The 24451-nt window shown below is 47.1% G+C and overlaps 2 protein-coding genes and 1 long non-coding RNA gene across 5 annotated transcripts in view; 1 reads left to right on the forward strand and 2 right to left on the reverse strand.

Moving 5' to 3' along the window:
* On the reverse strand, positions 1-2413 carry LOC126048991 (C-type natriuretic peptide 2-like). Its single transcript, XM_049824653.1, has 2 exons — positions 2283-2413; positions 1-775 (listed from the first exon to the last, which is right to left on the reverse strand). Exons 1-2 carry the CDS (start codon positions 2379-2381, stop codon positions 503-505), a joined length of 372 nt encoding a protein of 123 aa, XP_049680610.1. The 5' UTR covers positions 2382-2413; the 3' UTR covers positions 1-502.
* LOC126048992 (uncharacterized) lies at positions 1412-8754 on the forward strand. Its single transcript, XR_007509060.1, has 5 exons — positions 1412-1564; positions 4282-4413; positions 5502-5796; positions 6479-6683; positions 8642-8754. It is a non-coding gene; the product is annotated as an uncharacterized LOC126048992 (long non-coding RNA).
* Positions 7637-24451, reverse strand: part of NCAPD2 (non-SMC condensin I complex subunit D2) — a 26270-nt gene continuing 9455 nt past the window's right edge. For 2 of the 3 annotated variants that reach the window (XM_049824651.1, XM_049824649.1), the window contains exons 15-31: positions 23975-24149; positions 21611-21695; positions 21327-21460; positions 19741-19873; positions 18137-18221; positions 17872-18033; positions 17409-17626; positions 16080-16191; positions 15641-15764; positions 15280-15435; positions 14890-15067; positions 13748-13842; positions 10904-10984; positions 8631-8817; positions 8248-8374; positions 7946-8104; positions 7637-7757 (exon numbers count right to left, since the gene is read on the reverse strand). In XM_049824651.1, the coding sequence (XP_049680608.1) occupies positions 7675-7757; positions 7946-8104; positions 8248-8374; positions 8631-8817; positions 10904-10984; positions 13748-13842; positions 14890-15067; positions 15280-15435; positions 15641-15764; positions 16080-16191; positions 17409-17626; positions 17872-18033; positions 18137-18221; positions 19741-19873; positions 21327-21460; positions 21611-21695; positions 23975-24149 (2294 nt within the window). In that variant the 3' untranslated portion in view covers positions 7637-7674. Of the gene's footprint in view, positions 7758-7945; positions 8105-8247; positions 8375-8630; positions 10537-10903; positions 10985-13747; positions 13843-14889; positions 15068-15279; positions 15436-15640; positions 15765-16079; positions 16192-17408; positions 17627-17871; positions 18034-18136; positions 18222-19740; positions 19874-21326; positions 21461-21610; positions 21696-23974; positions 24150-24451 lie in introns of those variants that run through there. The other variant, XM_049824650.1, reaches the window with a different exon arrangement.

The following is a 24451-nucleotide window of genomic DNA, read 5'->3' on the forward strand; positions in this document are numbered from 1 at the left end:
AGGAGGGAGGGGGGCTGCCGGCAGAGCAGGGGGTCCTGCGGTCGAGGGGCAGCCGTGGAGCCGGACAGGTCCTCCTCGTACCACCGGTGCCGCTTCCCCCGCCACCGCCACCGCTCTCCTTTGGGGCAGGAGCTCTGGGGTTTTCGGCCGCCGGCTCACCACGCTGGTTCCCAAGCCGGTGCTGCGGGCGCCTGGGTCTCCTTCTCTGGCTTTCTCCGGAGAAGTGGGGCTGGTGAGCCGCCCAGCGGCGCGCAGCCTGCCTGCTCTCGCACCCTGGGTTGGGCCCCCAGCACAACCCCAGTGAGTGTGGGTGGTCCCGCGTCCCAGCCTTTGCCCCGGCTGCGGGCAGGTGGTGGTCCCGCAGCCTGTCCTGCTGGCCTCATCCCCTCGCTCCCGGTCCTCCCCGCTATCCGTGCTCTCAGGTCTCCCCTTACTTCTTCCCTGCCCGCTTGTTTGAGCCCTCGCTGCTGGCCCTCTCACCTCGGCCCCCCCCCCTCCGAGACTAACACCCCAAACCACTGAAGGTCCCAATCCGGTCCAGTTTCAGCCCAAAGCAGCCCCTAGGCACGGCCTTCCAGGCCCAATCTCCAGGCAGTGCCCATTTGCGACCGGCGAGGGTCTTGCGCCAGAGAGAGGGACGGGCAGCTCTAGCCCCGGAGGGGAGGAAGGGGAGGGTGGAGGAGAGTGACGGAGGGCCGAAGCTGGACCCCTCCTTCGCATCCTCTTCAGCCAGCGTGGACTCGGGCTCCAGGGGCAGCAACTGGGAAAGAAGCATCTGGGATAAACAGAGGAGAAGGGGGTGAGCGCAGGGGTCTCCTGTGCTCCCGGCGATAAGCCTTGTACCCCCTCGCACCCCACTGCTCACACCTTCCTTAGGGCTCGGGAGGGACATAAAATGGTGCCAGCGCACAGGCGCTGTGCCTGTGACCTTGCATCCAGACACAGTGAAGGGCTAGACCGGCCCCTCCTGCAGCCTGAAATGATTTTGCTGTCCAAAAGAGCAGGCAGGCAGCTGCTGTGAGCCTCTGCCTGCCTGCAGGTTGCCCTGCTCTTGTCAAAGCATCCCCTCCGCGCCCCATACTTGGAAGGTAACAGGCTTCAGTCCTTGCTCCTTTTGCTGATGCTGAGCACCTCCATGTGCTCAGACTGCTGTGTGGCATCTATTATTATTTTTTTTTTCCAGAGGGCTGGTGGGGAGGACAGACCTGCCCCAAATGCCTGCTGCTAAAGATGAGGGGGAGGCAGGAGCAGAGCCGGGGTGAGGAAGGGGGACTCCCCATCTTCTGGGAATCCTCTAGGTTATCTGTGCAGGCGCGTACGTGCAGATCGTACACCCCCGGCACTGCCGACAGCCTCCGGCTGTAGGGAGACGAGGGTTGGGAAGTAGTACATCGGGCGCAGCAGAGGCATGGCATGGCTGCCCAGGGAAGCAGCCTGTGGTAGCCGTTCCACATCTGTCCCTCACGTGGGTGCTGAGCTAAGGCTGAAGATGCCTTTGTGCAGCTCTTTTCGGTAACGAGTTAATTGAAGCGGACACGGGCATCTTCAGCGAGGAGTGAAAGCGGTGAGTCATAGCAGGATCAGTCTTGTGATTTTAGTTCACGTCCTAACTACTTCCCTGTAGCTTTCCCAGGGTGACGTGAAGGCAAGGTGTTGGGGCGCAGGTTACGGTCTGAGTAAGAGGGAGCTGGGTAGATTTGAAAGCCAGAAGTATTATTGCTGTAATTGCTGAGGATAAAAGATTTACTAACCAAGTGAAGAAGCTCTTAGCTGGCATCCTGACCGGGGCTCTTGGCCTTAAAGGGGGGCTACTGGGGGGTAATAACGAGCTTAGGAGTGAAAATCCCGGCCTAGCAGGATGCACCTTCCATCCGGGACGTCAGAACCAGGCACTGAACATGATGAGGGACACGACTGTAATTTCTGGTGGCTGCTGACGCAGGGTGGAGTTAGACAGGACCAATCTCTTCACCATTAAAAGCCTCTGCAGGCAATGTGGGGAGTCCCGCGGGCAGCCTGCCCCAGACCAGAGAGCACTAAAAAGCTTTTGTCTGCCTGCTGTCTTGTAATGCCGCTGCTCCTTAAGAGCTGGGTTATGAAGATGCAATCACCCTAGAGCTGAGGCTGTGGGACTGAAGGGGAGGGAGGGAGCGGTGGGACTAGACAGCAGCCTCCGGTAGCTGGAATTTGGGACCACCGCTCATTCCAGGTTCAAACACGACCTCCCCAAATTTCCCCTCCGCTCCTGAAACCTCCCTCAGCTCTCTCCCAGTCCGTCCTACCTGTAGCCTCTGTCCTGGTAAGGACACGGTCTGAACGCTGGCAGAGAGGAGAACTAAGAGGAGGAAAAGCGAGCAAGGCCACGACTGGAGCCCCAGCATCTTCTTCTTATCCCAGGGCTTGTGGGAGGCGAGGCAGGACCTGCAGCATCCGTGTCGGATGCGGTCCCTAGCCCCTCTTTGCCTTTATAGCTTTGGTTCTGGCAGGCGCCTGGCCCCCAGCTCTCTGCTGAACTACCCCCCGGAGCTCCTTAACCTTTCAGCCCTTTTGTCCAGGGTGATATATTTCAGGGTGAGCTCAGCAAGACCCCTTCCTCTAAAGAAAAAGGACACAAAGGTGTTTACTGAGTGTCTGGGAAGATAGATGTGAGTTGAGCTGCTGCTGGCCAGAACCTGGAGGTATCTGTCAGGGTCAGGAATGGGGTGACACTTTGAAACACGTCCCAAAGGAGGATATTGAAGGCTGCATTGTATAGTGATATTGAACATAGTCCTCGTAGGCAGAGTGCTGTTAATGCTATTTCTCTAATCAGCGCGAGCATGAACTACAGCTCAGCTAGTGGTAGGCACACTGCTGGCTGCACAGAGCTGACACAAATTCAGCTCCGTGACAATACAGGCTTTCGTTTTTAAGATTTATTTCTTGGTGAGCCGGTTGGCCTGGGAATGAAGAGCTCTTGCTGCAGAAGGTGTGTGAATTCCAGCGCTAACTCTACGGGATTTGTAGCGGTGACGGGTGTGTGGGTCTAGTACCAGCGGGCATATAACTTGCAGGCTGGTTGTCCTGAGTCACCATCTGGAGGGCCGGGCTGAGTTTCCAGAGGAACCGGCACAGAAAAGAGCTTGTCGAGGCTCAGCTTGCATTTTCTCAAGCTCAGGCGCACAATGGAAGCGGGACGGCAAGGAGCAGATTCCTACCTCCTAAATCTTCTGGCCATTAGTTCCCCCCCCTTTGTTTACCTCTCCCATTTTACTGTAGTTTCTCACCAGTTGAACAAGGCAATGAGGTCACTGTTTGGAGATCAGGGTGCAGAAGTCAGCCTGGGTGTGAAGACAGAAACTAATCAGGAAAGTTTGTCAGGGGAGAGGAATGGGGGGACTGTACCCCAGTGCAGGATGAGTAGTGGGTGTGCTGGGGTGAGTTTAATAACACCTTCAACTTCCCTTTCTTCAGTACTGTTGCACAGAGCCGTTGGGTCAAAACTTGACAGGCAGTGTTCTGCTGCCTGCTTTTGTTTATTTCTTTTTTAAGGAAAGAAGACAATTAGAAAAAAGAAGTCTTTTGCAGAGATAACAAAAGTCACGGTTCAGATATTTGCCCTGTCTTTCTTCCTCTCCTTCCCTCCCTTCCTTCCCAGCATTTTGCACTCAGAGATGCAGATTTGTGGGTCCCTTTCTTCCCTGCCCGAGGAGCCAGAAAGTTATACGAACCATTTTGCATCCAGTCCGTGAAAAGTGAAACTTCAGGCTTCAGTCCAGAGCATTGACACTGGAAGCAAAAGAGACTTTGCACAGGTGGGGGCATCCAAGTATGTTAGCTCTACCCAATACCTGCGACCCGTGGGTGGTGCTGGTTCCAGAGCAATGCTCTGGTGATCCTGTCTGGCAGTCCCCTGTCACTGCCTCGCCTGGGCCAGCTCTCGAGGGGACGCCGGCAAATGGAGGGGCTCCCTAGGCCCCGGTTAACGGCCTCCAGCAAGACATTTAATGGGGAACAGGATTACTTTCATACCAGCTTTTTAAACTACAAAGCACAGGTGACTGCTGGAGAGTCACGGGATGTGCTGTTCACGTGGGGATTCGGACGGGGTGCTCGTGCACAAACGGAGCGTGGGATGCGTGTGCGCAGCCAGCCCCTCCGTGTGCTGGATGCAGTAGGGTACGGTGCTTTGCGGTGTGAAAGTTTTGGAGGGGTGGGAGAGAGAGGAAGGAGGATGGGAAGCAAGCACGTGTTCATCCCACATGCAAGATGTCTCAGAGGATGTTGTTCTGTACTTCCTAGTCACATCCGACCATCCAGAAGCAGCTGAGTCAGCCCGCTAGAGTATTCATGCTCCTGCCAAGACAGCTGCAGGCAGATGCACCTCAGGTTGAACGCACCGCTTCCAGGAGTCAGCTCTTTCCCGAGCGAAAGGTAAGTATAAAAGCAACAACGCTTTGGTTTTGATAGGAAATGTAGTGGTGGTTTGATCTGGCAGCCCTTGAACGTGATAGCCCCCATACTGCAAGAAGAATGCCAGAAATGTGTTTGCAACTGCTCCAAATTCCAGCCCACTTGCACGCAGACTGAGCCCTGCAGGGATGGACAGACTCTGAGCTCTCAAGTGACCAGTCTCCCCCTTGGGTCCACCAAAAGCTGAGGCTAGCAAGAGGGAAGGAGTGATCATTGTCCCATGCCAAGCAAGAAACTTCGGAGACAAAGTTTACAAATTCTCTTGCAAATTTGCAAATCCAGCAAAGCTTGGATAAATTGCAGGTGCTCAGTGACTCAGGTGCCGTGAAGTTGCAGCTGCTCCGTGTCCCAGATCCTTGCTGGGACTGCAGTAGAACTGAATAGTTGCTCTGACATGTCCTGGCAATGACTGTGAAGTGAAAAGGCTTTGGCAGACGAGTCCCCGATTGCCCCAGTTTTCTGACTCAAATAGGTTATTGTCCTTTCCTCTCTGGTGCTAACAAGTTTCCTCTGCAAAAACCCTTCCCCCTCTGATGCTGGGGCACCAATTCTAGAGCTTGCAAGACCACTGGAAAAGTGGTCTCCTGCTGAATCACAATCAGTCTTTTACAAACAGTTGCTTATAAAGGAAAGGAGCAGGGCAACTGGAGAGTGGGAGGACTAGGAACTGGGTGCAGTACCCTGGGGGAACAACCCTTGGCCCACAGTGAGGGAAAGGGCTGATGGTTGCTGTGGGCTCTGGAAGCAAGGATGATATTCACATCATTCCACTGGTACCACACGTAGGAGTTTGGAGCCCACCGTGGTCAGGAGTTCCTCAGAGACTGGAAATGCCACTGATCTTGGCACTGAGTAATCCCACTGCCTCAGAAGCGAGGGAATGGGATTACTCCTTCAGTAGCAATTCCTGGTCATTGCAGCAGCCACTGAAACAGCCGCTTGTGAGGAACAGAAGGGCAGCAACCAGCTGCTTAAGGCAGCAGCCGCTGCGTAGCTGTTCAAACCCCTCTTGGTTTTTTGCTTCATGAATTGCTTTCTCCATGACACAGGATCGCTAATTCCTCCCATGCCAGGAGAGGCCAGTGAGGAGAGGGGGATGCTCCACCTGAACAGCCTGCAGAAAGGGACCAACAGCAGCTCCCGCTCACTGACCTTCTGCTCTCGCTTGACCAGGCAGTGCTGTGCCCAGGAAAGAGCAAAAGACGGACTGCAAAGCAGTGGAGGAGCCACCGTGTCAGTCCAGTCATTGACTGCCAAACCCTCCTTCCGTCTCAGAAAGGTGGCTGCGCAGCTCTCCTGAAGGAAAAGGTTTAACCACTTGTAGTGGAAAAGCATGGCCTGAAGGTAAGCCAATGCTTAGACACTTATGGCCACCTCGCTCCCTCCAGCCACCCATTCCCATCTCCCTCACTGCAGTGTTGTCAACGTATTATCTCATATATATGCAAGATTTATTGCAGACTTGTCAAGCCTTGAGCCTGGGTAGAAATCCATATATGCTGTCCTTTTTCTTTCATTCCCATTTGTGAGTGACATACCCTGTGGGTGGTGGTGGGGGAATCACATACAGCATGTATGACTCTGTTGTATTTACTGTTAATGCTGTAGCTGCTGCCTCTGTCTCCTGTAGCTTTCACTGAATATTTTATCAGGGAGGATGGGAGAGAGGGACATTGCTGTAGCTTTCTGATCTTTGTATTGCACCATCGTCCTGTTCTTACTGGGGTGCTCTGGAGTTGGGGAGGGTATATTGGTATCTGGCTGTTACACTAGTGGCGGCAAGAGGGCAGGTGTTTCTACCCAGTTCTGGGACTCAAGTGTGGTGTTTGGTCCGCACGTCCCAGCCCTGTAAATACACCTGTCACCCCATCATTCCCTCATTAAATGCTTGTAGAAACAAGTAGACATGTTTATGTCCATTCAGGTATTAGCACAAACCCCCCATATTCCCAGGCCAATGCAAAGCTATGCAATTTCTAATATGCTTTCTTCTCTCTTTTTTTTTTTTTTTTTTTTTTTAATACAGGGATCAAAATAAGCTACAGCAGTTTTTTATCACTACTTATGCAGCCAGGCCAGAGGAGAACTGAGCAGCAGGCTCTACTTGCTGGCGAACCGAGGGCAACGATGACAACTGCAGGAACTTGGTAGAACCTCAGAGACAGAGAATGCAGAAGACCTGCAGGAACCTGTCCAGCTAGCGCCTAGTCTGCTTTCTAGGCAACTGGCAGGTAAGAGGAAATAATTCTGTACTAGTAGCTCTGGGACAAATGCCAGTTTGCCTGTGAGAGAGGAGGGTTAAAGGTTGTTTATGTGATTAGCACAAATTCAAGTTTAGGGCACTTAATGTTCACATGGCAGTCCAAGAAATGTTCACATGGCAGTCCAAGAAATGTCAGGACTGACTTGGACACCAATGTGGCATTCCTGGAAGGAAAGAGCTTAAGTACCAGTCTTACTTGAAACATAACTGGATTCACAGCAAATACATTCCAAAAAGTGCAGTGAGACAACCAATGTTACCAGTATACTTGGTAACTTGAACAAAGATAATTCTAAAGTGTTTGTTTCTTTGTTTTTTTTCTTTTAAAAACTTTTAAATGTTGTATTTTTTTTTCCTACTCACTTTGCACATTCTCGGTTGAAGCGCTCTAGCTACAGTCTAAGTCAGCCTTTCTCCCTCTCTCCTCACCCCCCAATTGCTCAACTCTTCTTTGAGGAGATCTGTACAAGAAAAAGATGCAGGTGACTTCCCCTCAAAGCCCTGCTGGGCTGTGCAGGGCAAGAGCTTCAAAAAGGATCAGATATAAAAAGGCCTAAACTCAGCAAAATTATATTGGTCCTGTATTAAGAGAAGCTGGATGGTATACTTATAACCATGTACAAAATGGGAAGGGAATAAGCATTTTGTACTCGGTGGTTAGTTGGGCTCTTCTTAGAAAGACTTTCTTCCAAAGATGACTTTTTTTTTTTTTAAATCAGAGCAGCTTACTTTCACCTGCAAAGCCAGGGCAAAACAACTCAAAGCTGCAGCTATGTTCATCACTGCCTTTCTTTTAATAATCTCCACAAAGATAGGATTGGAATTGCTTTAGCCTGCTGTGTAACTTCCATTTTGTCCTCATTTAAAGCACTGTCATATTATGGGGTAGTTCAGACAACAGAAGATGACTACTGCAAAAAAAGAAGTTTTATTTTTAAAGACAGTGGCAGATGGTTCCCTCAGCGCAGCCGGCGGGCTGAAGATCTGGTGATGGGAGTTGTTTTGGTGGGGGTTTCTTCCTCTGTTAATTCTGCCGATAGCTCTAAAGAGAGTAAAATGTGTCAATAACCAGCACTCCACTGCCTTGAACAGGGAAAGCTACAGGCTACCTAGGCAGTGCTCTGAAGCCCCACACACCTTCTGCCCATTACCAAAAGAACATCCCTGTTAGACCAAATCTACAGTCTTTCTCCACTTTCACCTTTTGAGCATACATGTACAATGCCTTACCGTCCTCAGAGCTGTTCTCCTCATCACTGGAGAAGGTGATAACAGCTTTTTTGGGTGGAGGGCGCTTTTGGGCACGCTTTTGATTTCGGAAGTTGCGAGGCTGGGGTGTGACAAAATCATCATCCCTGTTGGCTGTGCTCAGGGGCTGGCGGCGTGAACCTGCCAAGAAAAAAAACAACAAAAAAAAGAGAAAGGTAGCAGCCATTCTGTCTGTAAGGGTGAGGAAAAGTCCCTAGGTGTCTCTGCTGGATTGTAAGATCGGGGGAAGCCTGCGGTCTCGCAGTCTCACAAAAGGAACATACCTCCTGTTGGTTTCTGCTTGGCCGGCTCCGGCATTGGAGTTCTGCTACCTTTCTGGCATGTCTCTGCTGAATCCAGCCCTCGGTTATGGGAGGCAGACAGCTTCTGCTCCAGCTCTTCAGCCAGAGTCTGATGGAGATGTAACACAGTGGGGAAAGAAGGAAGGAAAAAAAAAAAAAAAGAGAGAGAGAGAGAGAGAGAGAAGGCGGGGGGGGGGAAAGAAGTATTATATCCATAGCAGAATTGCCATCAAGTTCTCTGATAAATTGTAAATTGGTAGGGGTGAGGAGTAGCCTGCTTAAAATGGAGAACTGCAGGGCTTTCCAATCATTGTGTGTAAAAACCAATTGTTTTCCTGGCCTGGACACTTGCTCCCCATCCTTACTTTATTTTCAGGTTTGCCGCCCGCTCTGCGAAATCGAACCAGCACAGTTTGGAAACAACTGTAAACAGCTGGGTCTTGGAGCTTGTCTGCAAAGCAGTCAAAGTTGTCCTGCAGCTTGTGAAGGCCCCGTTCTGAGAGGGGAAGCAGAGTAAGGCAGTGGGACAGATCCCGATATTGACGCTCAGTTCTGGGAAAGACAAAGATTGCCATTAGCTCTTGTGAACAGGGGTGTGCAAGGATGAGTACATCCTACCTAGAACTACAGCACATGAAGATAAAGCATTTTCTGCAGGTGCTTCTGCCCTGCAGGATGTGAGATTCAAGTTGTTCTGTTACAGGTCAGTTATGGAGTGCCATGCCGTATCATACACAGCCACGGCTGTATTCCAAAGACACTGACTTAGTGTCTGTCAGAAAAACATGAAGGCTTCACTGTCAAAGAACACAGTCACTTGTTTAAAAAGTGTCAGAAGTTATTGCTGGCTATGAGGAAAAATTGCACTCAGTAAGATGGGAACTCCTCTTGAAGGGCCTTATTTCAACCAAATAATAAAAAAAACCTGGCTGCTCATTTTTGCATGTTTGAGATAGAGAACATCAAATACAGCTTCTCCTTGAGACTGTCTTTCCTGGCCAGTTACAGGCCAGTTACATAAAGGAGGCCATTTTCATTAACATAGAAAGTGAACAAATAACAACTGCTGTATCAAAGGAGGACTACATTCAAATTCCAGCAAAAGTTACTTTAAAAAAAAGGGGGGGGGGAGGGGCGGGGCAAAAAAAAAAAAGCAAACTAACATCATTAATGTAGCTCACTGTGATGGAACAGGAGGAAAAAAGCGAGGCTGAAGCCCCTATTATTAATACATACAAAACAGAGGGCCGGAAGTCTGTCCTGCATGTGCTCTCTCAGAACACACTGTCCAAATGCAGACAGATGGAGCACAAAGCTGCAGCATCCAGGTGTTTCCACATTTAAAGTCTGAACGATACCTGGCATGTTGCTACGTTTAGATCTCCAGAAATGCTGAGGAGAGTGACGGTGGCTGTCAAATCTTTTCTGATAAGCTCCTGTTTTAGCCTGGAGTGAGAGTCTCACTCTAGCATTACTGCTAGTGTGCATTAAACTCATCATCTTCGTGGTACAGAAATATTAGGACATTTTAGTAATGTCTAGACATGGCTCTTCACGACTGTAACGTGAAGAGCTCACCAGTGTTCCTGGGAGACAATTTTGGAGGGAGGGGCCACTCTCCACTCCAGCTCAGGAAACAAAATCCAAATATTTCTGGGGAATATGCAACTCCCTGAGGCAGCTGAGCAGGTCACACGCTCAGGCACTGCGTACAAGTGGCCAAGATAAGCAGACACAGGTTAAACCTCAAGGGCAAAGCCACAATGATGGAGAAGGAAAACCACAGGAATGGAGGAAGGCAGGATGCACCAAAGCCAGTGGAAGGTAAAATGAAGATATCACTGAAAGTACATGACAGAGAGGCAGATAAATTTCTACTATCTTTCTTTGGGGGGGAGGGGGCAGGAAGCACATCTGGGTCAGTGAAGTTACAGCTTGGGAAGCAGGGGGAAAGAAGCAACAAAAATAGCCCCAAAACCCAGGAAGCAAAATGATATCCCAGGTTCACAGGATGGGTCCTGCACTACGTACTCCATAATCAGCACCATGAGCAAGGCATACACATTTTGCAGACAGAACAGAGCAAAGGACCAAGTGTGTAGTGACACAAGCCCTTGAATAAGAAAACAGAGTTCCAGGCATAGAGTTAGTACTGAGCAGCCCACACATGCAGAACAAGGACAGGCCTGTATCAACAGACAGGACTGCAGGGGAGATCCCAACTTCTCAGTTGAACACACTGATTTCTTAGCTGAGATGCAAGGGAATAGCCTGTGGAGAAGGACCACAAAGGTGCGTAAGAGCCACATGTGGGATGTCTCCTTGCTCAGCTCTAATGCAGATCTAAATTATCACAAAACCTTTTCCCTAAGAAAGGAGTGAAGGGAGAAGGGCCAATCACAGTGTAATAAGACCAGAAGCCTTAATTTATACATATTTATTCATGTATTTCTAGAAGATAGGGGGAAAAAAAAAAAAAAAGGGAGGGGACACCTAATCCAGGTTATCTCAGCATTTGTCACTTTGGCACATGAAGATATGATGGGAACCTGTTACAACCACCATATACAAGCTAGTTTCTTACAACAATTCCCAAGAAGCAGACTTGCTTCTCAGGAAAATTAGAATTGCAACCCACCTGGCAGTCCGGAATCGCTGACAAAGTTTCTCCACCAAGCTCTCTGTCTGTTTGTCTTTTGTAATATATGAGAATAGATGTCTGCAATGGAAAAAAAATGCCATTGTTGAAAGCCCAGAGAGAAAACCCCCTTTCTGCCTACACCAAGGGAGGCCTGCAGCTATCCTATCCAGTGATCAGCTAGGTGGTCCTCCAAAAGATGACAAGATTGCTCTGCATGCCTCAGACTCAGTTCAGGAGAAGGTATAAGCATATATATATTTCCCTGTTGGGGGACAGCTGCTATGGTATAACATGTAATTAAAACTGCATATTTGCATAATAGCATCTGCCTAGGATGAAACTAAGAAACCCATCTAAAGCAAAGACCCTTGTAGGACCAGAGTAAGAAGTGCTAATGTCTGTGTAAGGCCTGAGGTAGGAGGGATGCTGAAAAGGCTGCAGTGTTGATTTCTGATCAGCTCCTTCCATCTAGTTTTAAGAGCATGCAACACCTCCAGACAATCTCCTCACTTCACAAGTTGTGCTCGCAGACTAGTATGTCTGACGAGCAGACCTTGAGGAGAGTGAGGTGGCATGCAGTATTTTTTTTTTTTCTCCCTTCAAAACCATTCTTGTGACTTGCTTATTATTAATTTGCTGAAGGTGTGTTGCTGTATTTTGGATCAATGGAAAAATGAGCGTTACTTTGCACTGAAGTGGGAACAAAGCCTAACAGAACTTACATGCTGACCCGATCCCATGTTCTTCTTAGCTTCTTGAGGAATAGAGAGACATGAACTTTAAGTTAAGTACTTCTGCATTTTGCATGACGTCCTCATAGAAATCACTGAATAACTTCTATTTATTAAGAAGGTTCTGCTGGCCTCCCTTTTTCTTGTACCAACATTTCTGTTAACTTAAGCTCAGTCAGGTTGCCACTGGCTTTGATATAAGTGCTCCAAGCACATCCTTGTTTAGTCTTTGTTATATCTACCACCATCACATCAAGCTTCTTTTCTAGATATGGAACAGAGGCCATATCCTCAACTGTCCTCCCTTTGCATTTGTTCCAGCATCAATTCATCTTTCTTTAACTGAAGTGACCAGGACCATGGCAGCATTCCAGGCAAGGTCTCACCAGCACTATTAACGCTTCCCTATATGTAAACCAGAAATAACTTGACTGCTAAAATAGCAAGGGGAATACATCTCTAACTTTAGCCATCGCTTTACAGAAGAGGTTAAACAATTTCTAAACATTCAACCTTATGCTTTTTCTGCTAGTTTTCATCTCAGTTATTACTGTAACCCTCTCATTCTCCACAAGAGTCTTTTAACAGTGATTGTCCCCCCACTACCCCTATCTTTTTTACACCTCCCTATTCTCCACTTTGGCAAGTATCCCTGGAGCATAAGCCACTTCCACTTGCTTCCACTTCAGACATTAACTTTCCCTTCTACATGTGCTGTCACTAGCCACATGCTGCATTTCCCATTATTTCACATTACCCTCCTTACTAAAAGCTGAAGCAAAACATCCATCTACTTTTGCAGCCATGGATTATTTTCAGTCTCAATTTCAGCCTCACTAATAGACCTTTTCTGTGCCTTGCAATTCCTACCTGTCCAAAATTACATCCGTCTTCCTAAAGGTACTGGATTCTTGTGGACAGAAAGACTAGTTGAAAAAATCACTGGAGATTTTATTGTAATTTACCACTAAAGACATTCTTTGTGCTGCCTATGAACAACCAATACCCTCAGACCGAAATATTCCAGTATGTCTCTATACTATGGAGTAAGGCTTTGTTGGGAAAAAAAAAAGCCTGAAAAACACCAAAAACAAAACTAAGAAAACCAAACCCAAACCTGTTACTTTAACTACAGCTTTACTAAAATTGCTTACAAAAATCCAGTAGGCCACCAAATTGACAAAGGCGGCAGTCTTTAAAATCTGTTGTTTTGTCCCAATGTTGCATAGCCACATTCCCATGTATAAAACCAACTGTTTTGCTTTTCTAGAGAGAAAGTCATTTTGAATGGGCTAGTGGAAACTCTTTGTGGAGTCTCTCCTCACTCCCAACTATGTGAATCGATTCCCCCAGCATGACTCCATTTCATACACAGACTGAAAAAGTCAGATCAAGGAGAACAACTGGAAAAAGCATTTTGTACATGTGTCCTAGTTTCAGCTGGGATAGTTAGTTTTCTTTCTAGTAGCTGGTATAGTGTTATGTTTTGGATTTAGGATGAGAAGAATGTTGATAACACACTGATGTTTTCAGTTGTCGCTAAGTAGTGTTTATACTAAGTCAAGGATTTTTCATCTTCTCATGCCCAGCCAGCAAGAAGGCTGAAGGGGCACAAGAAGCTGGGAGGGGACACAGCCGGGACAGCTGACCCAAACAGGCCAGCGGGATATTCCATGCCACATGATGTCATGCCCAGTACATCAGCTGGGGGGAGTTGGCCAGGAGGGCAGATCACTGCTTGGGGGACTAACTGGGCATTGGTTGGCGAACGGTGAGCAATTGCATTGTGCATCACTTGTTTTGTATATTCCAATTCTTTTATTCTTGTCATTTTATTATCATCATTATTATTTTCTTCCTTTCTCTCCTATTAATTTGTCTTTATCTCAACCCATTATTTTTACACCCCCCGCTTCCCCCCCCTCCCCCCCGATTCTCTCCCCCATCCCACTGGGTGGGCGGGGAGTGAGTGAGTGGCTGCCTGGTGCTTAGCTGCTGGCTGAGGTTAAATCACGACAATATGTCACTGTAGTTTCTCTTCCCTGGATCTGACATCCTCTTTGCATAAACATAGTCCTGGCCAAAAGAGATTTCTTTAACCGCAGAATACCTCATAATAATGTGGAAGGATTCCTCCTCTACGCCACAGTCAGGATCTGAGAGGCGACTGATTATGTCTGGAAGCAGGTTATAGATGGCATTACCCTGTGCAGAATACAAGGTTCTACATGAGATACAGAATTGTGAAGGACAGCTGGAGTCAAGCCAAATAAGCTGCCCACTTAAAATTACCTCCCTTCTCACCACCCCAAATCTACTGACTGAAAATGCCAGCTTTTTGAAACGAGCTGTACACAGCCAGCCAAACCTATCCGCGACCACTTGGCTGAAGATAAGGGCAGCAGGGGGGAACCTAACCAACTAACAACCCTTGGTTTGCAACAGCTCTGCTCTTTGGCAGACTTGGATGCAGTTTCTTTGCTTTCCAGCCTTGTCACAACCCAACACAAAAGCTTCCTGATAAAGGAAACTTGCACAGCAGTTCAGCTCAAGGAACTGACTCCCATCTTGCCTGAAAAGGTCCAATTCAGATTCCTTTTCCACTGCTTTTGCGTGATTTTGTCATAGACACTGCAGAGATGGGAAGTCAGGGCAGTCAGGTGGCTGGATCTGCTTTTAATAGAGCAAGCCAAGATAGTAAAGCCCCCGTATCATTGCAGTTTCTCAGGCAGTAAATCTCAAACTCTGAGGTGCTCACAGCAGCCTTCATGTTGAATGAACAGTAACAGGGGGTAATGCTGTTGCTATTCTTACCCTGCTTGGGCTGTAACTGCTTCAATTTAAGTATCTCAATGTCATACAGCCAAGAACAACTTTGAAAGGTTTCAGAGATAGTGCACTGCCTGAGCCATAAGGTCAGGGAACCCTGTTGTAAGGCCTAAAGGTAACCTGCAGAAAACTGTTCCCAACCCTGTGCTGGGCGTATGCAAGAAAGCAAAGGGACAAAGCACTGGCTTAGAGCCTGCCTTCCGATGTGAACAGATGAAGTCAAATTCAGCAACATCAGGGTTCCAACAAAACTCATGTTGCAAAATTTCCTTTATCTACCCTCAGTTAGGCAACACAGAGGGACAGACAGCTGCTCTACACCACTAACACACCTTCTCCAGGACTCAACTCTTGTGTCATTGACCCAGCCTCCACCAGCCCTTCCCCACACTTGTGAACTAAGGTCCCTGAGCATCCACTTGCCTTGTTGGAGAGTTCACTGAAAAAGTTCTGAGCCACTCCCATGATTGCCTCCTCTGGGTCTATAAGCAGAGCTGCCATTTCGCTCACTTGGCCCTTCACCTTTACCATGTCTTTGAGGATGAGGTGAGTCATCACCAGTCCAGCTGTCTGCCTCACGCTTGGGCAGGGGTCCCGCAACCTGACAGAAGCATATAGTTACCACAGAAAGCAGCTGAGTATCTTTAAATTACCGATACCCACAGCCTACTCCACAGCCCAGGTCCGTTGTCTCCCTGCACTGACACCTTCAAATTTGGTTTCCTGGGTCATTGTCACCATCTGGAGGCCCAGTGTCACCCTTCCACAGAGCTCTCATCACTTGTCCTCTCCCAGCAATGAGTGTAGCATTACCTGGCATAGAGATGCGATGTCCAAGGCTCCACCAGGTTGGGGAAACGGATGGCCAGGTCTCCTGCTGCAATAATGAGGTTGGATCTCACACCAGGCAGAGTGGACTTCTCCATCATAGTGAACAGCAGGCGCAAGTGGGAGTCACAGAACTCGGAGCTGATGAGATACAGTACAGAAAAGGCAGCATAGATACCAAAATCCCATCTCACAGAGAGCAGACACACGAACACAACACACAAAAATAAAAAACTATGAACGCACTTTTGTGTTTGTTCTCTCCACAGGAAAGGAGTTGCAACATTTGCTTGTGCTTTAGTACCAGGAAGGCTGGGAAGGCAACACTGGCATGGCTAGGCATTACCTGATCATGCAGAGTTTGCCAAGAGTTAGGGCTGCAGCAGCCGAGAGCGCCGAATCACTGTAGAGCCCAGGGTTGTTGCAGATCTTGAGCACCAGTGGAACAAAGGCAGAGAACAGGTGCTTCCCTAGAAAGCGGGGATAAAGACAGCAAGTATGAGAGCACTGTTGGTGCATCCCTCTTTAAGAACAATGACTTAATATATCCCAGAACTCCTGCAAACTATAGAAACTGGTTGACTCACTTTCACCATTGAAAAACCACCTCCAGAGAGGCAGAGCAAAGAAACAGACAGCCTACATTGAAACTGACACCAGACAAAAAATTACAGCATTTCCTTCTGAAGGAAACAGCCTTCCTCCTTCTGGATCTGTTACCCACCATACCTGTTCTTTCACACAGGCAGAAGGAACCAGTACTCCTCGATGGCAGCTGCACTTACCATCTAGAAGTTCTTTCTCACAAATATTGCGGATGAGCTCAGCCTCGGTGTCATCAGCTGTGGCTCCCACAAGGCCCAGCTCCTCCTCCATAGTTGTCTCATTTCCTGTGCTCTGTGCAGAAAGGAAAACTGTAAAAAAGATGACCGGCAACAATAACCCCTTCCTTCATGAAGTACTCTTCTCTTGGGCGAGACATGCGTGCATGTTACCAGCAGCATGACTAGAGTTGAGAACAACAGACTGATGGAGAGCTTTATAACCCACCTTTCCCCCCCCACCCCAAGAACTGAATGAAACTGTGAAGGCTAGTCCAGGATTTGCCGCTCCACATGTCACAGAACACCAATGAAAAAGAACACCTAAGCTACTGAAGTTACTAAGCTGAGACAGGCATAGGAAACATCTGGCATCAATACCTGAGTTCAGCACAACTTAAGGGACATGCAAATCCTAAAAGAAAGAAGTTCCAAGCAGCCTGTGAATTGCTGGTCTTCTGAGCAAGATTATGGGAAACCTTATAGAAAGGCAAAAGCAACACAAGGGAAGAAGACAGACATGAGTGTTGCATGGGGACCAAATCTGCATCCAACTGCTGCTTAGTGGAAAAATCTCAGTTACCTCCTCCTGTGTGGGAAGTGATAGTGCCACTGATAAGCAGGGCGGATGAGGAAATGAACTACAAATCTCTCTGGACAGAGCAGTATAGGTATCTAATAGAGACTAGATACTTGGGGACACACAACATTTTTCTCTATTCTTACTCAAGAAAGTCAGCCTCACTACACTCTGGAATATGTTCCGAGGTAGACCTGACCAAACTGCATATTTCTATCATACAGGTCCCAGTAAGAATGCTACTATTAAACTTCTATCATTACCACCCGAGAGAGGACAGGACCTTCAGACCCTGTGGACTGGAACCCAAGGTTTCAGAAGCCCTTTTCCAAAACTCAGGATACAAGTGAGTATTCTTCACCACTAGCAGCAATTGCAAAAGATTGCACTGGTAAGAAAGGAGGTGATGAGTAGAAAGGAAATGTTTGCCTGAAGCACAAAGATAAGCATGGCCAGGACATCACCCTTCATTCCCGCCTCTCTGCCTCTTCAAAACCCAAGACCAGTGTGAGTTTTATTAAACAGGGTCATTCAAAGACCTCAGCTCTCCCTGCTAATCCTAACCAACGTGTCCATTTCTATTAGCAAACCATGCATTACCCTGGACTTCGTGCATCCTCAGGAGCGCATTCTTCAGAAGTTTGCTGTAGCAGTAGCTGGGACACTAGAAGAAATAGGAAATTGCCCATAGGAAAAGAAACCTCAGTTCTCACCCGGAGTCTCTTCTGCCTCATGCTGCTGTCAGAACGCTTCTTGGTCTTCTCCTCCTCTCTGAGGATGCGGCGTCTGTGTAGCTCTGCACTCACTGACACTTCCAAATGTGCTACCTGCTGCAGTGCCACCTGTCCCACAAGGGACAGGAGGTGTGTCAGCAGGAACGTGGGGAGACTGCTAGCACCACCAGAGACTCTGCTGGGAGAAACTCCTGGATCTAGTGGAGAAAAATTACTACAGTTCAGTGTTGATCTAGACTTCTTCTCCCATCAGTTACTGCCAAGTCTCACTGTATAACCCATCTCCATGCTCCACAGACTCCTTCACAGCACTTGCACTCTTCCGCGCCAACACCTCCACTAGCCCCTCAGTTCTGTTCTCCTTCTGCAGTTACTCTAGGCCACCCAAGCACAGCACTGGAAACCATGGGTACAGATTTCCTTCACCAGTTTTTTTCCTCACCAGCTTTCTGCCCATCAGATTCCTGCAGCTTCTCCAGAGCTTGCTGACTGCACACCTGCAGGATGTGAGCACATATCTCCTCCGCCCCTTCCGCTAGCTGGTAGATGAGCATTACCGCTGACTCCATGAAGGGGATCCAGTGATCACTTGGCTGGTCAAAGCCTATTGAGGAGAGGGAGCATTGTACCGCACATACCAGCGACAACACAGGCTGTCTCGCAGTCCAGCTCCATCCCCTCCAAACCTACTGCTGACGTGAGCTCACCTTTACTCACAGTCTTACTCAGGCAACCAAAGAGCATATGGTTCTGTGGCAGTCGAAAAGGTGTGTTGTTATTCCCCAGCGCTGGCTGCAGAGAGAATAGACGAGTTACTTTTACCACATAAAAGATGCCCCCATGACCCTCCTGGTACTTAACCTTGCTGTGTGCACAATGCTAATCAAACCCATGCTAAGCCCATGGCAGGGACATCCAGTACTGCTCTGCAACTAAACACACAGCAGGGACATTACTGTCACTTTTGAAGGCATGGTGGCAGCACTGGGTGGGTTTAAAGCTTGGCCAAATGATGATCCCAGGCCAACCCAGACAGTTCCACTACTTCACCTTAAAGCAAAATAACTCTTTTGGAATCTCATATGATTCCTCATTATCCACAATAAATGAAGAGGGAAACTTTTAGAGCATCTTCAGAGTTATCAACAGCAAGGCAGCTAGAAGACCTTGCCTGGGGTTTCTCCAGAACCATGAGGTTTTGTTTAAAAGCAAAATATCATCAGTAGACATAACATAGGATAGCTCTGGATCCAACACCACCTCACACTTGCAGTCTCACCACATTTTAGGTTGGGAATAAAAGAACCCAGAGAACTACTAAACCAAGTATGACATGACAATGCCCGAGATATCCCAGCACACCTGTGGCTGCCTGATAAAAATATACTTGACCAAAATGAGCTACTGCTTGAGGATTTACAGGCTTTCAGTAGCTGGAAACAAAATTTCTCAATTCACTACAACCCTACTCTCCGTACTCAATTTCTGACTGGGGGCAGAACGAAGGAAGAGCTACTACAGTCATTCAAGTATCTACAGTTCAGTCCCTTCTCACATACAAACTTAACTGCAGAGTTAAGTCAACCTAAAATTGAACTACAATCATCTTCAGAACATTCTTAAAGGTCATGATACAACTTAATTCATGAAGGTCCTCCAGTAGTGTCCCCAGTGGAAGGGGCAAACACAGAATGATGGTGCTGTGTGACGGAAGGCTGCTTTTATGTTGGAACTGCTGAACCACAATGCCCTAAATGCTTGAGTCAAAAATGAAAGAGATTTTTTTTTCCAAGTGCATTAAAAAAAAAAAAAAAAGAAAGTATAAATCGTTCCCCAGACAAAGAAGCCATCAACCATCATGTTGTTGCAAGTACAACATGGACAGGTTTGAAAAACTTTCATGTTTTATATTTAGCTGTACAGCTGACAACTCCCAAATATCAGTTAATAGGGAGGGCAAAAGAATCACACCACCAGAAAACATCAGTAGAGGAAAGGGCTTCATGGTTGAGGAAACACAAATCAGTTTAGAACTGGTAGTCTGAGGAAGAGAATTGAAAGGAAAACAGATTTTCTTGTGCACTGAACTCTTTACTAATTGAATTCAGCCTGTTGCCTAATGAAAATTCTTTTATTACATGTTCACTGATGCGTGCTAAGCTTTCCAGACAGTGCTGCTGAATGGCCTCAACCTACTTAATTTCAAAATCAGTAAAAATTTAATCACTTCTCTCTCTTCTCAATTTCCACCCCTTCTTTGTTTCTGGATAACTGTTTCTGGATGACCTCAAGAATAAACTAAAAATCTTACCTTAGGTTTACCGGCAAGTTTGGCGATGGCATTGCATACTTCTTGAGCCAGGCGATAGTCTTCGCATACCTTATCAGACAGCCCTACTGTCACCAAGACGTCCAAGTTGCTACCTATGATCTCTGGCTTCCCTCTATGGAATGGAAGGGATGGGGGTATTACATGAGTTGCTGCTGAAAGCTTAGAGAAGTGTGGATAACCAAGAGAAATACTCCTTGTACCTTGTGGAAGGCAGTGGTTTGAGTAAGAGGGGGAAAAAAAAAATACAAAACCCAAATCCATCCAATGATTCAAGATACAGCTATAAGAGCAGCAAATTCAAGATATAGCTATAAGAGCAGCAAGCAATATTCCACAGAAGCCAGTATAATCCACACTCGGCTAAGTGATGAGGTTCTTCAAAGTGAACACCGCTAGGCACACTGTCTCTTTGTAAAGAAAGAAGATTCTTGACTCCTCTTTCTTATCAGGAAGGACCAAAACTTAAAGGGTAAGACAAAGAAAAACATTGCAAAACAGAAAAGAGTCCAGCAGCTCAGGACTGGTGACATGTGCCACTTCCTTCCCTACTGTGGGAAAGAAAACACCACAACAAAAAAAAACCCCAAACCCACCCCCACCCCCCACTTTCTACCTGTGACACGTAGAATTGTATATTCTTCAGTCCAGGCCTGATCTGAGGAACATAGAATTAACTGGGTGAAGAAGGCAAGAACAGAATCTAATGTATTTAAGAAGAGAATCTGAGAAGTTTATAACTGGCATCTATAGGAAAAAAGCAAAATCACCTCACTTAACAGATTTGTGAAGAAGGCAATGCTGTGCTTATTTCACACACACATACCCACGGACTCAACGCAGGATCTCCTGGGATACCCTAGAAACCTACAGTTTTCTTTAAATCCCATGATTTTAGGGAAGGGTATTAATTTTGAGACGATGTCTACAATTCTGCCACAAGCACATGGGATGGGGTGGTAGAAATACCTTGGAAGGAATATCTAATACTCAAATTGCAGTACTGGTTGTAAGGTCCAGAAATGGCTCCAGCTCTAGAGCCAAGAACTTTAAGACCATCGTTATGCAGGCCTATTTTTGACCGATGAAGGACTGAAGTAGGAAGAGCAGGAAGAAATCAGCAGGTAAGCTAAATGCCGAAGGGTTACTGGGCTGGGAGACTGAAGAAATGAAAACCTTATAGTGAAATCACACTCTTTTTGCCCCGAGAAAGGGAAGCAGGTTAATTTCCCTTCGTGCTAAAGGCTCCAGACATCTCTACTCAGCAGCTTCTCACTGATCTTATCCAAACACAGACAAAGCTGCAGAGCTGTGACATGGTAAGCTCTGAGAAGGGATGGGCATTCAGAACACAAAGAAAGTCATGTCGTCATACTCATTCAGAGACCATGCTGGTGGGACCCAGCACAACTATGTTTAATTCCAGGCTTCGTTACCCCATGACGTGGTTACTATTTTTGAAGCTGCAGAACAAAGGGTCAGCTGATGCAGCACCCACAGTTCTTCGATAAAAATTGACTCCCTGTACATCCTCCCACTTACAGGATTAGACCAGGCCCTGGGCTCACCGTGCCATCATCCCCAGCAGCATCACAGCAGCACGTCGGTCTAGTGATGAGCACTGAGATTTTTCCGTGAATCTCTCCCAAAGCAGCTGGATCACAGCAGGCTTTATTTCATCTTTCTGCACAAACTCCGAGATCTGGAAAAGAAATGCAATAAAACAAATAGGGAGAGGCAAGAGGATGGACTTCAAACCAGCAAAGACATTAACTGCAATGACTACCATTTTAATATAACGGACATCTAAGATCACAAACACAATCCGAACGCAGGCAAGGCAAGTACTCACTATTTCTTCTAAGCACTGTATCGTTCCTAGCGATGCATCCACCATGATGAGAGAGAGAGAATGCACCAGGCCTTGGGCTCTGGCCCTTTGAAGGGGGGAAAAAATAAAATAATAATAAAAAAAATTTAAAGGTTAAGAAAAAGAAAAAGCAACTGTCACAATTACTCTCTTATTCAGAGAGCTGAGGACATCTGTTAGATAACAGAGCTGATCCCTGGGGACAGGAAAACTTCCCCTTTTACAAGCTGGAGTTCTCCAAGTCACCCAGCTCAACTGCCAGTGAGCGTGACATGGGCTCAGAAGTCCACTGCCTTGTGCACTGCTGCTCCTCCTGGTGCTCAAAGACCCAACAAGAGGCACTCACCAGACACTTCCCACTTTGCTCTCAACCACAACTCAAAGTACTATTCCCTAGAGCATAAGAAATGGACAACCTCTTTATGAACAAATAAGGCCAGAGCTCAAACTGCAGAAGAGTCATCTCCAGGCAATACTATTGTCCTGGTTTCAGCCGCAAGAGTTAATTGTCTTCCTAGTAGCTGTTATAGTGCCATGTTTTGAGTTCGGTATGAGAAGAATGTTGATAACACACTGCTGTTTTCAGCTGTTGCTAAGTAATGTTTAGACTAAAGTCAAGGATTTTTCAGCTCCTTGTGCCCAGCCAGCAAGAAGGCTGGAGGGGCACAAGAAGTTAGGAGGGGACAGAGCCAGGACAGCTGACACAAACTGGCCAAAGGGGTATTCCATACCGTGTCATGTCTGCCATGTCTAGTATATAAACTGGGGGGAGTGGGGCTGGGGGGAATCACTGCTCGGGGACTAACTGGGCATCAGCTGGCAGGTGGTGAACAATTGCATTGTGTATCACTCGTATATTCCAATCCTTTTGTTATTATTATTTTAATTTTATTATTGTTATTAACATTATTAGTTTCTTCTTTTCTGTTCTATTATCTCAACCCACAAGTTTTACTTCCCCCCCCCCCCCCCCCAGTTCTCTTCCCCATCCCACTGGGTTGGGGGGGGTGACCGAGTGAGCAGCTGCATGGTGTTTAGTTGCCAGCTGGGGTTAAGCCACGACAACTATCAAGAAGAAATATGAAGCAATGGGTGCTTTTTATTGCCATGATGGCACAAATGAGGGTGAGGTATGGTGCATCTCACCAGGGAATCACACTTATCTTGGGGTGTGTGTATCCAACAGGATTTACATGTGGGCAAGTGCCAAGAAGAAAAGAGCAAGTGCCACAGTAGTTAGGAGAAGCAGCTCCTCTCTAGCATGGAAGAAACAAGAATGCAAGTGGTACCCAGCTCCCACCCCCAAATCCTCACTAAGGATTAGCAACAAAGACCCCATTAACATCCTCTCACCTGCCACATGTAGAGATTTGTTACATAAAGATTTAAGAGCAGACTAAATAAAATACAAATAGAAACGTGTGTGAAAGCACCCAAATGATAATAAGAACTAACCTTGTATAGTGTGAGGGATAAAGAAACGGTGTACATTGAAAAATCAAGGACAGAACTGACAGTAAGAAAACCAGTAAACACTGAGGAATGTATTGTGTACATCAGAAACAGAATGCCTCTACTCAGATAAGGCCACAGCATGTATGACGTGTCAGCAAAAAACCTGAGCTCTGGTAATAGAAAGATAGCTCCAACTTCAGACCTCACTGTATACCATTCCTCTTATTCCAACAGGATGAGCAACTACAGCCATAAGAAACCCCAAATGGGGGAACAGACACCAGGCAACAACTTTGCCACAGAGGGTGAAGCATGCAAGACTCTTAGATATAGGATGAGTCTGTAACAACAGCTGACTCGCAAAGGGGCTGAAATAGCCATCCAAAAAATCAGTTAGTTGCTGCCAATCAAGAACCCTGCTGACAAGATGAACATTCAGAACTGACACCCCTTGTTCCCTATCACATAGAGACCCAACCCAGATCATTTGGACACATGCATCTGGGTGCAGTGCTTTGTATGAGAGTGAAATTGATGAGAATGATAAGCTGAGTGTCTGATAACAGTTTAGTTTAAAATAATTCTCAGCTTCTCCTTCCATAAGGTCTCACATGGAGTTCTGCTGCATGAATTTCCTACACATGAACACTATGACAAACCAAGAGCAGAAGCTCAGCAGTGGGTCCCACAGGAAGATTGGGATACAGATATATAACCTTACGTTTCAGCTCAGCATGAAGCATGGCAACTTTTATTTCTCTTTGTGTCTATATCCCATTCCCAACAACTCCCCAAAAGAAGGAGAGGAGGGGTGGAGTAGCAGGGGAAAGAGAAAAAACAAAAACAAAAACCCCAAACAGAAAAACCCTTTGTGATTAGGAAGAGCCATACCTCTCCAAATCCCCGCTGGGGCTCAGATAGAGCCGCCTGTAGGCATTCAGCACGGCCTCCTTAATACCAGGCTCTCTTGACCATACCAGGGGAAGCATCCTGCGGATTCCAACCAGTGCCTGGGGCACACCAAACTGCGAGACTGTCACAAAGAACTCAATGGCTTCCTGCACCACTGCAGAGAGAACAGTTGTGTTAGTGCAGTTCTTTCCTAATCCCCATTAGAGAGGCCATTAAAACAAATTCATAGGCATACTGCAGGATGGGGTCACTAGTACAAAGACATAGATCTCCTGGAGGAAATGGGCACAGGTTAGATTTAGCTGTAATATTGGTCATGTGATACATTTAGGAGAAGAGCACAGAGACCATGTTTGAGAAGGAACGAAATTCTCTTCTGGGAAACAGTAGCTTTGGAAAAAACAGATCTCATGGTCACAGCAGACAAGAGCAGCTGAATATAAGTCCCTGTGAGAT

This window comes from Accipiter gentilis, chromosome 21, assembly GCF_929443795.1.
Source record: "Accipiter gentilis chromosome 21, bAccGen1.1, whole genome shotgun sequence".
NCBI lineage: Eukaryota > Metazoa > Chordata > Aves > Accipitriformes > Accipitridae > Astur > Astur gentilis.